Consider the following 16,335-nt stretch of genomic DNA (forward strand, 5'->3'; position numbering starts at 1 on the left):
ACTTACCTAGCCTGGGAAAACCCTGACGAAATTCCGGCAAATTTGAGATTTGCTCTGCAATCAGTCTGGCCAAGAGCCCATTCAAGACCATTTCCAAATCAAGGCACCAATCACAACCGTTGAGGCGGGCTTTACACCAATCACAACCGTTGAGGCAGGCTTTACACCAATCACAACTGTTGAGGCGGGCTGTACACCAATCACAACCGTTGAGGAGGGCTTTACACCAATCACAACCGTTGAGGCGGGCTGTACACCAATCACAACCGTTGAGGCAGGCTTTACACCAATCACAACTGTTGAGGCGGGCTGTACACCAATCACAACCGTTGAGGAGGGCTTTACACCAATCACAACCGTTGAGGCGGGCTGTACACCAATCACAACCGTTGAGGAGGGCTTTACACCAATCACAACCGTTGAGGCGGGCTGTACACCAACTCCGTTTACATGTACATGGTTATTTTGAAAAACGGAGACAATTTCCCTTCGTTTGTGCCCTTCGTTCACACGCAAACAGAGAATTTGTCTCTGAAAACGATCAGACTGGAGATTTTGGAAAACTTTGTTTGCACGTAAACTGAGACAAACGGAGGTTTAGGCAGCCGAGGAAGTGAAGAAGAGGAGAGGAAGTGATTTGTTGTTGCTATTTTCAGGATTCTGATTGGCTAACGTGGGCTTGAGGTTCTCGTTACACTGCCACCTACAGGTTTGGCATGCTCCTGACGACACACACACACACACACACACACACACACACACACACACACACACACACACACACACACACACACACACACACACACACACACACACACACACACACACACACACACACACACACCTGAAAACTGACAGCTGTGCACAATGTTATTTTTGAAAACGGAGAGGTTGAAATGTCCGTTTATGAAAATAGCCGGCCACGTGTAAACGTAGCATCAGTTACAACTGAGAAGGGTCTGGTGTCAACCAGGCTAATACTTATCTGCAGTCAACTTGCATTTTCAGCTGCAGCACAACGAAAGCCGACACACAGACGAGCACATTTCTTCCAAATGTATTTTATTAGATCTGACTCAAATCTGCGGACAGTACAGGATCATTTCTGTACTGAATGAAGGTCCAGGTCTCGCTGCAGGGATGTTATGATAGTCTAAAGGGCCTCCCCCCTCCTCTGCTCTCCTTCTGCAGTAAATAAAAACAGGTGAAAAGGCTGAACTGGACCTAATCTGACCTCCTCATGTCGCTGCTGAGGAAGACGAGCAGAGGGAGGAGGCATCTTTAAAACACTGACGTGTCCTGTTGTGTTCCCTTCCTTAACTCCTTGTGAAAAAAAAAAAAAAAAAATTAAAAACAAAAAAAAACAAAAACAACAAAAGGCCAAGAAGAAGAGTGTGATGGTTGTGGTGTCCAGGTGACGGCAGCGTCTTCTCTCTCTCCTCAGTCGTCGTCTACGGTGGGTGTGATGGTCACGCCCCTCCTGATCTGTCCCCATCCAATCAGACTGAGGAAATAAAAAGGAGAGGAGCCAATCAGACGACAATGTGAAGACCGTTATTTAACTGTCTAGTGTGTAATTGTGTGTTGTTCTTACTATAAAATTATTTATTGTTTGTCTTTGTTGAATAATACAGAAGGCAAAAGAGCTTAAAAAAAATAATCGAATCGCAATATTTGGGGGGAAAAAAAATTAAAAAAAATCGCAATTAGATTATTTTCAAAAATCGTTCAGCCCTATTTCACAGAGGGCCACACTAGAAAATGGAATCACATCAAGGGTCGAATAAATGTCGAAAATGCCAAAAACCTTTGGAAAAAGCATCAAAAATGTCGGAAAAAAAAACGTGAAAAGTGACAAATAGTAGGTGGGCCAAAATGTATTGTGAACCTAAATGTATATAGGGGCCGGATCAAAATTAGCAAGGGGCCGGATTTGGCCCACGGGCCTTGAGTTTGACAACTGATTACTGACATTAACAGTTTTCTCAAATTGTTATGTTTAAAGATGCATACAAGGCATTATCTAATGCTAACCATTGGTGAATTTAGAAGAAATTTACAGGCACAAATAGACAAAGTGGGGTAAAATAAACATCTAAATGTGTATTTTGGATGTTTTTTTCCTCCCAATAGTCTGAAAGAAGACATGCTACGGCAGCAGAAAAACTCAAAAATGAAAAATTATGATTTTCCTGGATTGTAACTCAATGTAAAACAACCCACTAGGATTATGGAAAGAGAATCATCCATAAATGCTCCGTTTGCTTTCTGATTACTAAAACTCCTTCGCTCTTGATCCCTAATGAGAAGCTTAATAACTTCGCAAAAAGTGCTTTTTAAAAAAAAACACATTCAAACTTATTTTTCGGCAGGTGCTTGATGAAGTGTGACCGTGCACGGCAGCTGGATTCTCTCGTGAGAATCGCAGCATCACATGTCACACGAAAATCCATCTCGTCATGCTTCAAGTAATGCGTCTGAACTACCAGTGGAGCGAACCAATCAGCATCCGGTGAGGATGCTACAAGCGTGGTCTAGGCGTTATTATGGAAGCCACGCAACTCCTAGGCAGTACTTGGGGGGTGGCAGTAGTTCAGTCAGTAGGGGGTTGGGTTCAAGTCCCCATACGGACCAAAGTATGGTGGTGGACTGGTAGCTGGAGAGGTCCCAGTTCACCTCCTGGGCACTGCCATGGTGCTCTTTAGCAAGGCACCAAACCCCCAACTGCTCGGGGCGCCTTTCCATGAGCAGCCCCCTCACTCTGACATCTCTCCATCAGTGCATGTAGAGGTACTGAGCATGTGTGTGTAATGTGTATAACAACAACAGAGTGAAAATATTGTAATTTCCCTTGCAGGATTAATAAAGTATAAGTAATTATTATTAGGCAAGACCCGCCCTTCAATAGCATTAACACGCTACTATTGGCTATTTAGCCTGCCTCTCTTAGTTATGCTATTATAACTCTAGACTGCTGTGGGAAGCTCCTTCCAAGGACACAATGAGCCGCTCCCTCTTCTCTCTTTTCACTTGTCTCCTTTTGTGTGCATCTTAGTCCCAGAAATGCCTGTTACTAACCTATCTCTGGGGAGTTTTCTCCCCGGAGTCCCTTTGCTTCTTCTTCACCCAGAACATCGCCTTGGAATTGGGTGGCACCTACACCGGGGTCCTGGGTGCAGCTGACGCTATGGACTTACTACACCCTGCTACGCTCTGCGATTCCCCGCAGTGTCCGACTGCGTCCTGCCGCGTCCACCCAGGCTGCTGTGCCACACTACACCCCGTAACACCCTGCTATACCCTACTATGACATGAACTACCACGACTACCATTGTGGTCACTGTTCCACTATCTTTATTATGACTATTATTGCCACCATTCACCACTCCCCCAACTGGTGCCGTCAGACACCGCCTACCAAGAGTCTGGGTCTGTCCGAGGTTTCTTCCTAACAAAAAAGGGAGTTTTTCCTTGCCACTGTCGCAATAGCTACTGCTAATGCTTGCTCTTGAGGCAACCACTGTAATAGTTGGGGCTTTGTAAACTACAGAGTTTGGTCTAGACCTACTCTATCTGTAAAGTGTCTCGAGATAACTCTTGTTATGATTTGATACTATAAATAAAATTGAATTGAATTATTGGCCAGGCGTCCATGCATATGCAAGGTAACGGAGCCCGATTTGTTGACCAGTCGGCTATCCTAACCTCAACCAATCGGGCTGCTTCGTAGGGCGGGTCTTGCCTAGAAGTTGCGTGGGATCCATAATAACGCCTGAGGCCTGTACTACGAAGCGAGATTTGGCGTTAACGAGCTAACTTCAGGCTCAACCCAGGATTTTCTGTACTACGAAGGTGGATCACTTGTGATCGGGTTCAATCGCCGTGGTAACTTATGCTGAACGCCTAACCTGGTCGGGAGCAGGTTATGTTGGAGATCAGAGATCAACCGGTGTAAAAGCACCGCCCACTGACCAATCAATACTCGACTGATAACGGCGTCACCGTTCTTAGAAGATCAGCTGGAGCTCGGTTCGCAGAGAGAGAGAGAGAGAGAGAGAGAGAGAGAGAGAGAGAGAGAGAGAGAGAGAGAGAGAGAGAGAGAGAGAGAGAGAGAGAGAGAGAGAGAGAGAGAGAGAGAGAGAGAGAGAGAGAGAGAGAGAGAGAGAGAGAGAGAGAGAGAGAGAGAGAGAGAGAGAGGTGCGCTCATAAAAGTTAAAACATTTAGAGACCGACAACCCCGTTAACATTCCCTGATGGGTATTTTTATGAAAGATATAGATTTTCAGCGGAGGGAATTACTTATAGGCTATTTGTCGGCTTCTTTAGCCGTGTGTTGCCAATGCGCACATCGGTTTAAATTATGTTTTTATGTTTTTTTTTATTTTCTCTCACGATCGCGCACCACTGCTGGGGTTGCAACTGAAATAAAAGCCTAAAGCAAAGACAGTTTATGGAAAGCAAAAGTGTAATTATATATGGTCAGATCTAGTGCCTGACTGATGGGGAAGTGACCGGTTTAGTCTGATGTATTGTAGTGGGTGTACTGTACTGTATATTGGCCAGAATCTGCCTTTGGGGGAGGAGGGGGGCATATCATAGTGGGGGGTCTGGGTGTCCTCCCCCAGGGAAGTTTTAAGCATCAACGACTTCATTTCCTGTATTCCGATACACTTTTATGCACCAATTTATGGTGAAATACCTCCATTGAGCCTATGTGAAGAAAAAAGCACAGATGACAATTCAAAATATATCAAACATATAATGGAAAGTATGTTGTTACGTGTCATTGGGCATTTTTAAGTGAGTATATGGAAATCCTGGAGCTTACTATCACGTAGACTACACCACTGGATATTGATAAGCTAAACGTTGTGATTTACGCATAACAGCGTCGGCTTTTTTGCCAGCTTTCCTTCCTGCGTTTTGCCTGTTAAACCGTGTCTGTGTTCTTCATATTTATGTAGAATTATAGTTTGTTCTTCTTGTTTAAAAGATGCAGCTCTGGTAGATGTTTGCGATTGGTCGTGGTGTGCAAACACCGCCTCTTTTATGTGAACGCGCACGTCTCTAGATTGGAAAAACCTGGGTTGACTGAACTAGTTGATAACCAGCGTCGTGATACAGGTTATGCGGGACCACGGTTGTTAGGTTAGGTGAAGCCGGATAACTGAAAGAAATCCAGGACATGTTGATCTTGATTCGTAGTACAGGCCTCTGGTTTAGGTGTGTGTGATGGCCGTGACTGTTTGTTCAAAACAACAATGGCGGACGTGATAGACAAATGGTTCTTCCAATCACCTGCCAGAGATTTTTCTGAAAGTGCCCGCCCTTTCCCAAACAGATTCCAATGACGGCTTCTCAGACGGTTCTGTGTTACCAAACCATCTGGCCCGTCAGGTCATGATGAAGCTTCCTGAACCAAAAGCTTTTCTCAAAAAAGGTAATACTGCACATTTTTAGTGTCCAGATTCTCTGCTCCAACACCACGAGCAAGCCTTTCACTTAGCAAGCAGGTGTCTTTTATACATCCGAAAATGAATGAAAAAAATTACAGAAGCATACGGACTAGTTTTGGATTCCAAAGACAAATTTCCTCTACAGAGGAACTTTATCTTTCTGTGCTCGTTGGCTATGAGTCATCCCCACGCATGTGTTTTCATATCAAACTACCTTTAAACTGGTTCTGTTGCTGCAGAGACTGTCTAACTAACATGTTGATACTTGTACAAAGAGGACCTTTGTCCCTTGTTAGGCAACATAATACCTAGACCCCCCAGGAAGACCCCCTAAAGAGGATCTGAATACATAAAACACAAAAACATCAGTAGCAATCTGTCAAAATTATTTCCCTGACATTTCCCCATAAAAATGCAAAAATTTAAAAAAAAAACGGTTTATATTATTGCTATGCTTCGTCATAACTGTATAACAAACCGTATAAAATAAATAAAGAGAACAGGACACAACTTTTCTTTCTCCTCTGATTCGTTCCATTTTGTTGTGTCCATTTCTTCACTTAGATGTACAAATATGCACACACGTGGTACGCTCCATAGGGTTTGTCACGTAGTGTCACGTAGTGCTGACGTGCACTAACATGTGCAAGTGGCACGGTAACCACGGTAACTGGCCAATGAAACATGATCATTACAGCGTTTCCAAGCTGTAAATCAAACACAACTAAGCCACACAGCCAACGGACGGGACGCAGCGCTCCACAAAATAAACTAAATATCGCATACTTATCGCAGCACTTTCGATATAATATTGCGCTACGTGATATCGCGATAACGATATTGAGTCGACATATCGTGCACCCCTACTTACCGCCAATGTTTCTCCACACGTCGACTCAGAGCGATCTTCTCTCCGACCTCGGTGCAGACGGGGTTGGTGAGGACGATCTTGGCCAGATCAGCCTTCACGGCGCTGACGCGGCCGCCTGTCGACAGAGAGCCGATGTTCACCATCAGAACCTCGTTCTTAGACAGCTTCTGGACCTGCACAGACACGAGAAGACGAAAGATGACGGAGGGGTTTTCTAACAGCACACTAAACTCTCGACCAGAACAGAAAGAATTCATGAGTAAAAACTTGTGTTTATCTGCCGTGATGCGCTCACGAGAGAAGTCCGAACATGAAGAGCTAAGAAATAAAACACAAACCGGCGCCAACTCTCAGTAAAGTCACATTTAACTAAATCACACCTGCAGCTAAACTTTAAGAATCCCTACTTTGATCAGCTCCTCTCTTTTAAGAATTAAGAATGTTGTGTTTCAAGGTCTTCTGCATCATACAGCCCTTACAGCCCAGTTACATCATTCCTCACTTTTTTGACTACTACTACATATGCCTCACCTTAGCAGCCTTCTTGTCTCCCTCTGTGCGGACTCCCAGCAGCCTCCTGAGCAGGAAGTAGGAGATCTCCAGCTCGGTGAAGATCTCTGGCAGCGCTCCGACGGCGCCCAGCACCTGACCGACCATACGATCCGCTCGGCACAGTGTCGGGTCGATCTTAGTGCCCACACCTGCACACAGACACAGCTTACTTTCCTCAAACTAGGTTTGTCTGTGCCACGCTTAGTTTTATAATATGCTCAGTTCATAACTCTCTGTGAGCTGGTGTTTGATGTCTGAATCTAAAGATGAATTGAATTGGTCAACTATTGAATCAATTGCCAACTATTTTGATAATCAAAGAAATCTAAAATCTGATTCCAGCTTGTTAAATGTGAATATTGTTCTAGTTTCTTCTCTCCTCTGTGACAGTAAACTGAATATCTTTAAGTTGTGGACAAAACAAGACATTTAAGGACGTCATCTTGGACTTTTTTTTGCAATTTTCTGATTTTTATAGCCCAAACAATTAAAGGTGCAGTAGGTAAGACTTAAAACTAACTTTGTCATATTTGCTGAAACTGACCCTATGTTCCAGTAGAACTACATGAAGCAGGTCATTTAAAAAAAAAAAAAAAAAAGAAAAGAAATATCCGGCTCCTCTGGTACCACCTACAGCCTGTAGTGGGATTTGCAAAAATCCCCCGCTCCCTGTTCAGATGAACCAATCAGGGCCAAGGGGGGGGTGTCTAACTGTGTGTCAATCACTGCTCATGCACACACACTCATTCTCCCTTGTGGGGGGAGGGGCTTAGGAGACCGTTTTGGGCTTTAGCAGAAAGGGGGGAGGGACTGAGAAGTTGTTGATGTCCAAATTTTTTGGCTAAGTCCTTGATCTTCACAATCCTACCTACGGCAACTTTAATCCAAAAAATAATCAATAATGAAAATAATCTTTAGTTGCAGCCCTATCCAAATCGTTTTTTTTTTGTCACAGGTTGTTTTGTTTAAATATGTTTAATATTACGGTAAGGGTACTTTATTGTCACATACATGTAGCGAAATTCATTCATTCATTCTCTGCATTTAACCCATCCCTCAATGGAGCAGTGGGCAGACATTTACAGCGCCCGGGGACCAACTCCAGATCTGAGCCAGTGCCTTGCTCAAGGGCACTGACTGGAGAACCTAGTACATGTTTTTGATGGTGGGGGAAACCAGAGCACCTGGAGGAAACCCACAGAGAACATACAAACTCAACACAGAAAGGCCCGGAACGACCTAAATTCGAACCTAGAACCTTCTTGCTGCGAGGTCACAGTGCTAACCACTGGGCCGCCATGCTGCCCCAATATGTTTTTTGGCCAGAAACAAGCCGGTCTTGGCTTTCAAGTTGACAAGTCACAGCGCTTACAGCAACACAGCAGAGGAGGCAAAAAAAAACAACTAATTTAGGACAACAAAACAATCAAAAACACAGAAAACATCAGCATCAGATCTGCAGCTCCTGCAGGTTAAATCATGAAGAAAAAAAAAAAAAAACGGATAAATCTAGGTTGAAATGTGTGGACGTACCGATGAGGCCTCCGGGTGCAGCGTACTGCAGGTCGTTGTGCTCGGCAAACAAAGAGACGATCTTGGAGAAGATGGGTTTGCACATCAGCTTTCCTTCGTGGTCTTTGGACACGATACCCGGCCGCACCTCGATCTCCTGACCCACCTGGAGGTCACACAGAGCGGAGGAGGAGGACGGGTTAGAGGGACACCCAACTCCAGGAGTAGAGAACTGTTTATTAGTTTAATTAGCCAAACTAAAGCACCTCTTTTATTGTCAATGCTTGTTTCAGGAGGTAATCCACCCACCCAAGACCAATTACAAGTGGAGAGCCAACGGTGAAGAAGCTACACATCCATGTTTCTCCACTATTACTTCTACACTAAACCTGTGTAGGACATTGTTTATTTCGTAAAATAAACACTTATTTTGGTACGGAAGCCAAGTGCATTTTCTAAAAACGGAGAAACGGGCGAGGGTTTTTGTGCTCCGATGCTGCAGTCTGAAATGTGCACGTGTGAACTGTGAATCACAGTTTTCTTCTGATGAAGTTATCAAGAACAAATCTGACCTTGAGCACGCCTTTCAGGATACTTCCTCCGGCCACGCCTCCTTTCAAGTCATCCACTTCACAGCCGGGTTTGTTCACGTCGAAAGATCTGATGACTGGAACACCCAAGGGTTGGATTTATTACCGCACACATTCAGACAGAGCATTTCATTAAACAAAGTTGTGGAATGCTTCATAGCATCAGCAGAACAACAATGTAAGTGTGATGGGGCTAAAAGTCTAAAACCATGAAGGGGGTGGGGGGGTGGGGTGGGGGGAACAGAAAGCAGATAACACACAAGTTAATCAGAAGAAAGACCTGTGTGATTTGTCTTACCGATGAGTCTGGGCTCGGAGGTGAAGTCTCTGACGGGCACTGGGATCATTTTGACGATGTACTCACAGACAACCTCAATGTTGTACTTCAGCTGAGCTGAGATAGGAATGATGGGAGCGCCCTCTGCCACCGTGCCTGCAGGAGAAACATCACACACACACTATCAGGTTACAGACGGCAACAGTTTACAGGAAGTGACCTGTAGAGTCACCAGTTTGTTTAACCAACATACCGGAAAAAGGGTTTCCTTTTTGATCACATTTTAACATTACGTGGCTTTGCAGGTACCTTTAAAATGCCGTTCAGGGTGGATTGATCTCCATTATCATTTACACATCAGCTTACAGCAATTACACGCAAAATCTCTCACCCCTGCAGGCTTGACAGAGGGCTGTAAAGCCTTTGTAGTTTTCTGAGGCGTGATTTATTTTTGGGAAACGATAAGTGTCTGGTGGGAGCGTTGTGTGTACTCTGCATTCAGACGAAGAGGTGCAGAGTTACACAAAGTTCTTACGTGTATAAATTGTTCCTTTGAAGGTAGCTTCATGGGATGTTTTTGTTGTTAGGAACACTCAGTCGCTTTGGATTATAAAAACAAGTCCCCTGATCAGAGTTTCTGCAGGTTTCACCAAGTCAAATGTAAGATTTTTTTAAGACCATTATGAAGGAAATTTAAAGACCTTTATCATGAAATCAACGGAGCCCTAAATTAAAAATGTTTCAAGCCAAGTATCGCACTTCCCCATAGCTGAAGAATAAAATATTTTTGTGTACAATCTGAAAAAGACTCGCGCCAATAACACGAAAGCTGATTGGTTGCAATATAAGTCGCATGTTGGTCTCATTTGTAGTCTTAAAGAAGCAAAATTATATATTTGGACTAGCTAAAGAAAAAACTGGACGCGTTTAAGGGCGTTTTCACACATGAAAGTCCGAACCAAGGTTCATGTTTTTGGTACATTGTAACATTTGATCTGGTAAGTTTTGGTTTCAAACTGCAGTTATGCAAGCGCACTAAAGATCTAAACGTGACAAAACTACGTCCTGCCGTCATCACATACGTGAGCTGCGTCTCCAGATACTTATAATTGATTGGTTTGTAGACAGGCTTCCCCGTCCTCTCGTATCTTCTCTCTGTGTTGGAGTTTTTTCAGCTGACTGCTGCTCTCCTCTACTGCCGCGGCTCTTTTTGTTTTGTTGTGATGTTGAAAAGCGAGACACTGGAACTTTCTGGAGAATTTATTCAGAGACAAACGGAAACCTACACTGTACATTTACTACCACTTAACAAATAAACTGCTGATGTATTCTCAGCTCTGATAGCAGACAGCTGTCTGCTCTGAGCGCATTCACCGTCACTCTCTCATGTAGCCTACACACTAAGCACCGAGCTATTCCTTAAAGGAGCTTCCCCGGTCTTGTAACACAAGGAGAGCCTGCCAGAGCTTCTTCTATTTGGTCCGAAAGTCCGAACCATCCAAAAAATGCTTTCACACTGTAAACGAACCGGACCATGGTTCAGTTTGGTCCGGACCGAGACCACCTCTTTTGGTCGGACCAAAATTTGGGGGGGAGGTTTCACACCTCTAATTTTGGTTCGGATCAAACTGAAAAGTCCGAAAGTCCGGACCAAATGAGGTATGTGTGAAAACGCCCTAAAAATGATTTAAGACCTAGAACACAATACTTGAGCGAATTTAAGACTTTTTAAAAGGCCTTAAATTTTGATTTTGAAATATCAGAATTCGTAAGACTTCTGAAGACCCCGTGGAAACCGTGCCCGATGGACCCAGTTCTTCAGAATGCAAGTTCAAGCCAACTCACCCTGTACGAAGGCGAGGATCTGCTCGTACTGCTCTTTGGCCTGGCTCTCCTTCACCAGGTCGATCTTGTTCTGCAGGATGAGGATGTGCTTCAGCTTCATGATCTCTATGGCCGCCAGATGCTCCGACGTCTGGGGCTGAGGACACGACTCATTACCCGCTGGCAGACAGAGACGACAACAATAGTCAGATGACTTTCTAAAGAGTAAACGACACACGTCTGTCTTGCTGGTGGGAGTTAAGCAACCACAGACTTACCAATAAGCAGGAGGGCTGCATCCATGACGGCGGCTCCGTTCAACATAGTTGCCATCAAAATGTCGTGACCAGGACAGTCGACGAATGACACGTGTCTGGGAGAACAAAAAGAGAGTCCCGCTGATGCATGGAAAAATATTTTACAGATTTCACCAGTTTACAGTTAGCCTGACGTGGTCATACTCAGATTCTAGTCAGAATATGAGTCTGATTCTGCTCCATTGGGCTGTGATTATGGGGCGTGTTTCAACCGAACCAGGAAAGAAAATGCCTCTGAACTAACTGGATAGACCTACAACCAATCAGAGCAACGGAGACAGACGCCACAGAAGCTGCAAGTCAAAGGCAGGCTTTACGTTGCTGTTGATCATCTGCCCATCATCGTATAAAGCCTGCCCTGACAATTTGATTGGTCCGAACAGCTCTGGTTCGAGCATAGTTGCTCCACAACGGATCAAGTCCAGACCGAACTTCCTGATCTCAAATGTTGTGGGCGGGGCTAAGTTCGGCTGGCATCCAGGCTAGTTTACAGTCAAACTGATCCCAAAGGGTTTAAGCAGCACACAGTCCTAATCTGGACTTTTGGGACACAGAGTCCTCCTCCCTCTCTTCAGTCTTAGGCTAAATCTACACTACTAAGTTTTGGTTTAAAAACTAATGGTGTTTCTGAGCACCTAAAACTCTGGGGTTGCTTTGTAGTCTGGAAGGCCAGAAACGGAGACCTTTGGAAAGGACGTCATAACGGTTAGGTAGTTTACATACCTTTCGCTAACAGTTTCAGTTCATCCAAGCTTATAAATCCCTGCTCTTATTTTTCAACGTTGTCGTTCTTTCTCCAAAGTATTTTAACTTATACAGCCATGATTTTTCACCGCAGAATAACGTCAGTCAATCTGCTTCCTGTTTACACCGCCACGCACATGCCCAGTGTGTGTGTGTGTGAGTGGGTCATGTGATATGTGTTGTCAGACGTGTTAATATGGAGGGAGATTGTGTGGACGTAGAATTTTTTGTCCCAAAGCGCCGCTTACAAAAGAATACGTAGCAGTGTAGATGTAGCCTTACCTGACCAGTTTGAAGTGGCCCTTGGTGTTGGGGATGTCTGTGGGAAACTCATCAGGAGTGCTGCTGCCACACGACCTGTAGCACTCTGGCCTGGGACAGCTGGGGTCGTCAAGCTTATAGACCTACAAAAACACGTAAGCGTCGAGGCACTTTTAACGCATTCCAAGGGAAGTGGAAATCTGAAGACTTGTGCATGAATACGAAACGAAGAACAGTACTCCATTTAAAATGTTTATGCCCTCTTAGCACTCAGAGCTTCTTAACTGAAGTGATTAATCAACTTTACTTCTTTGTTTTTCTATAATGTTTAACCAGAAATAATATGTACTGCACATCTTTAATATTGTGCATGCATGAATAAAAGATCCAATTCTAACTTAGGATTTAGGAAATGTCAAAATAGGCAAAAGCCAAAATCATTCAGGCCTTTCCTTTAAAAATTAAAAAAGAGGCATTCGTTAGACAGGAAAGGTCCGGATAACCCTCAGAAAAATCAATCCCCATTGCCCCCTACCTTAGCGTTAGCATATCCTAGCTTGATGGTGATGTTTCTCTCCAGCTCGTTCTTGAACCTGACAGTGTGAACACCAGAAATGGCCTTCACTACTGTGGACTTGCCGTGGGCCACATGACCGATGGTGCCTAGAAGAGAAGGGAGACAGGAGTCAAAACAAGCAGTCCTCATTTGTCATTTCTAACATGCTAAAAAGACACAAAATCTGATCCTCATTTGCCTGATCACATACCAATATTGATGGTGGCCTGTCTGCTGATGATCTCCTGAGAGAGAGGCGTCAGAGTAGACACATCCTGCCAAGAGAACAACTCACATTAGACTCATAGCACACTGAAACACACAGACATTTGACATGTTTTCACGGTGAGCAGAGCAGCGCTGCCTCCATCTTTAATCCTGGAGGTCAATAGAAACAAAGGGGGCCTAGCACAGAGACAGACACACAAACACTGACTCTGCATGTGAAGTGGACACTCAGAGTTAAATCTGAAAAGCACAGCGACATTTGGCGTTTTCATGTAAAACAAATTGCAATTGAACAACACATTTTCAATATATTTTAAAATGTATGGATTTTACAATCTGTCAAAGTTATGTTCTCATATTGTGAGCCAGAATTTGTTTATATATCATTCATAGCCTGATTTTATACCTAAAGACACTGAGGTTTTTATTTATGGAGTGAAAAACCTTTGAATATAATATGCCAACAAAATAAAACAAGAAGTCTGAACCTGGCTTTATCCAATGTTCACATTTATGTTATGGAAAAGTCTGCACAAATCTGATAAGATAATGCTTAGTTTGCACATTTAAACATAACATTTCAGACAACATATAATAGCTACACGTGTAGTAATACAGTCTTAATTTAAGTAATCAACAAGGGAAGTTGCATGGTGATATTAGTTAAAATGTTTCCCCTCTTCACATGGTCAAATCAGATGAACGCCTATAAAAATGTGTAATAATTCTGAACCACGTCTCTACTTCCGTCACCGTTACGAACTCCATTAACATTTTAATAGATTTTACTTCAATTTAGCATATGATGCTAACGTTTTGCTCCAGCTGGGATAAGCAGACATTACTGACGTATAGCACAGACGGCGACTATTACGGCGCTGTAAATACATATTTTACATTCATACTTTTGTCTCATTTTGACATATTGATAAAAACGAATGTAACCTTGTTGGAGAAGTAAAGCGTGTGTATTAGCTCTCCGCCCCGCTAGGCCTGCCGTCATGTGCCGGGTGGTGGCGGCGCAGCACCGGCGACCGTTAGCGGTTACAATGTCTACCTTTTGTGTAACCGTTTTAGCATCACGACGTGACCGACAGCCACAAACATTAAAACACAAAGCTGTAAAAGCAGTTAAACTGACACTTACCAGAGAACTAAGGTCTTGTCTAGCCAGATGAGGCTGACCAAGCGTTGTACCAGACTCGTCACCCGCCATCTTGAATGAAAAGGGAATGAAGAAGGAGGCTCCGCGGAATGCCTGATCAACCGCTAAAAACGGCTCTTTCCCTTTTCCAACAATCACTTATTACATCAAATTATGTTCCTTTTTTGTATTGTTAGTACACAATCACAAATATTTTAAAACAACACATCTGTTATATATTTATTTTCTCTGACAAATGACAAAGACGTGGTTTGAAACTCGCGTGACTCATCCAAGTAGATGCAACGGGGTCCTTTCACAAAGTCTGATGCAATTTATTTTTTTTTAATTATAAAATCAATTTTACGTAATAACGCTGATGTAGTTTATATGCCGTTAACAACCGATTAACACCGAACAGACCACGAGTTTGGATCTGTTTTCCTGCTCCTAAAAGTAAAGAAATATATTTGTGACACATGTTTTTAATTCATGGGTCGGGTCCGTCGCTGTTTAGTGACGCCATAAGGAGCTTTTGTAGTTTTGTTTTGTGGTGTGTGTAGTTCTGTAACAAATCCTGAAATGCTGGGCTTCCCCTAGGTTTATTGTTTTGTAAAATAATTTGAAATGTGACTAATGGCAAGTCCATATGTGATTAAACACAAGATTAACTGAAACAGCCTAATAACGGGCTTAAAACTAGATACGTACGCAAATATACTTTGTTCCTCAAGAATTGACACCCAGATAATGCAAGACCAAAGATAGATAGATAGATAGACAGACAGACAGACAGACAGACAGACAGACAGACAGAGACAGAGACAGATAGATAGATAGATAGATAGATAGATAGATAGATAGATAGATAGATAGACAGATAGATAGATAGATAGATAGATAGACAGACAGACAGACAGACAGACAGATAGATAGATAGACAGATGTATAGACAGATAGATAGATAGATAGATAGATAGATAGATAGATAGATTTTATTATGTTTTAAGTGAATGATGATCAGTGGTGGAGGAAGTATTAAGATCCTTTATGTATGTACGTAAGTAAATCAAATGTACTTAAATATTTAATGCAAAAAAAAAAAGTAAAATATAAGTTCCTCATATGGATAATATTATAGCTGTAATTTTAAACTTTCACTGAAAAAAGGTGTTTGTTTTCTAAGGTTCAACACAATATGTGAAAACAGTATTCTAATCAATCTTAATCCTGTATATTTTACTATAGTAGGCCTACTATATTTTTGGTAAAGTTTTGCATTTGTAAATGTAAATATGCTAAAGTAAAACTTCACTTTCATGTTTTCAAAAAAGAAATGTAACGGAGCTATATATTAAGACAATAACTTCAGTGGCCGGGTTGGCTCAGTTGGTACAGCGGGCGCACACATAGAGGTCTGTGCCGAGGTCCAGGGTTCGAGTCCCCCGCTCTCTCCCCTTTCTCACCTATCTGTCCTGTCCATTATAGGCGGAAATGCCCGAAAAATAAACTTAAAACTTAAAAACAACAATAAAAACAAAAAACAAAACTAATAGAACTGTGAGACTGTGCCCACTAAGAACAAAGATCATGTAATTCATCCGAATGAGTTAGTATATCAAAAGAATGAGAACATTTCTCAAAATAATGACTTACTATCTTACATCAAAAAAATTGACAGTCATGAATACGCATTGTGGAAGTAGCCTTCGTGCTAACGCTGCTGAAGTAATGGCTCAACCAGCTCCTTCTTGTCGGTTATTGGCTGGAACACTGTTTGTTATGGTTTGTGGGGCAGGTTGGCGCAGTTTGTTGTTGTTGGCGTTTGTGGAGCCTGGGCTGTCTACAGAGACCACGTTTTTTTACAGTGTGTTCAGGGGACAGGCAGCTAGCAGATAGTGAGGAGATGTTTTTTACAGTGTGTTCAGGGGACAGGCAGCTAGCGGATAGTGAGGAGAGGTTTTTTTTACAGTGTGTTCAGGGGACAGGCAGATAGTGAGGAG

At 43.0% G+C, this 16,335-nt stretch overlaps 2 protein-coding genes across 2 annotated transcripts in view; both read right to left on the reverse strand.

Moving 5' to 3' along the window:
• lrrc31 (leucine rich repeat containing 31) overlaps positions 1-6,762 on the reverse strand; it is a 23,164-nt gene extending 16,402 nt beyond the window's left edge. Inside the window, exon 1 of the mRNA XM_035991711.1 lies at positions 6,659-6,762. The gene's annotated coding sequence lies outside the window, so the exon portion shown is untranslated. The remainder of the gene's footprint in view (positions 1-6,658) is intronic.
• Positions 1,046-14,494, reverse strand: eif2s3 (eukaryotic translation initiation factor 2, subunit 3 gamma). Its single transcript, XM_031285193.2, has 12 exons — positions 14,336-14,494; positions 13,172-13,235; positions 12,940-13,067; positions 12,426-12,547; positions 11,361-11,455; positions 11,104-11,262; positions 9,280-9,414; positions 8,964-9,058; positions 8,413-8,557; positions 6,859-7,028; positions 6,328-6,500; positions 1,046-1,504 (listed from the first exon to the last, which is right to left on the reverse strand). Exons 1-12 carry the CDS (start codon positions 14,402-14,404, stop codon positions 1,441-1,443), a joined length of 1,419 nt encoding a protein of 472 aa, XP_031141053.1. The 5' UTR covers positions 14,405-14,494; the 3' UTR covers positions 1,046-1,440.
• Positions 14,495-16,335: the final 1,841 nt, after the last annotated feature.

Source organism: Sander lucioperca, chromosome 14 (assembly GCF_008315115.2).
Source record: "Sander lucioperca isolate FBNREF2018 chromosome 14, SLUC_FBN_1.2, whole genome shotgun sequence".
Taxonomy (NCBI): domain Eukaryota; kingdom Metazoa; phylum Chordata; class Actinopteri; order Perciformes; family Percidae; genus Sander; species Sander lucioperca.

Bases quoted from the DNA above. Each gene is read 5' to 3' on its own strand.
- eif2s3 (XM_031285193.2), bottom strand. From the start codon at position 14,404: ATGGCGGGTGACGAGTCTGGTACAACGCTTGGTCAGCCTCATCTGGCT. The intron at 12,548-12,939 runs GTAGGGGGCAAT...GTGTTTTTGTAG, and splicing joins TAGGATATGCTAACGCTAAG to GTCTATAAGCTTGACGACCC. The intron at 7,029-8,412 runs GTACGTCCACAC...GTCTGTGTGCAG, and splicing joins TGCACCCGGAGGCCTCATCG to GTGTGGGCACTAAGATCGAC.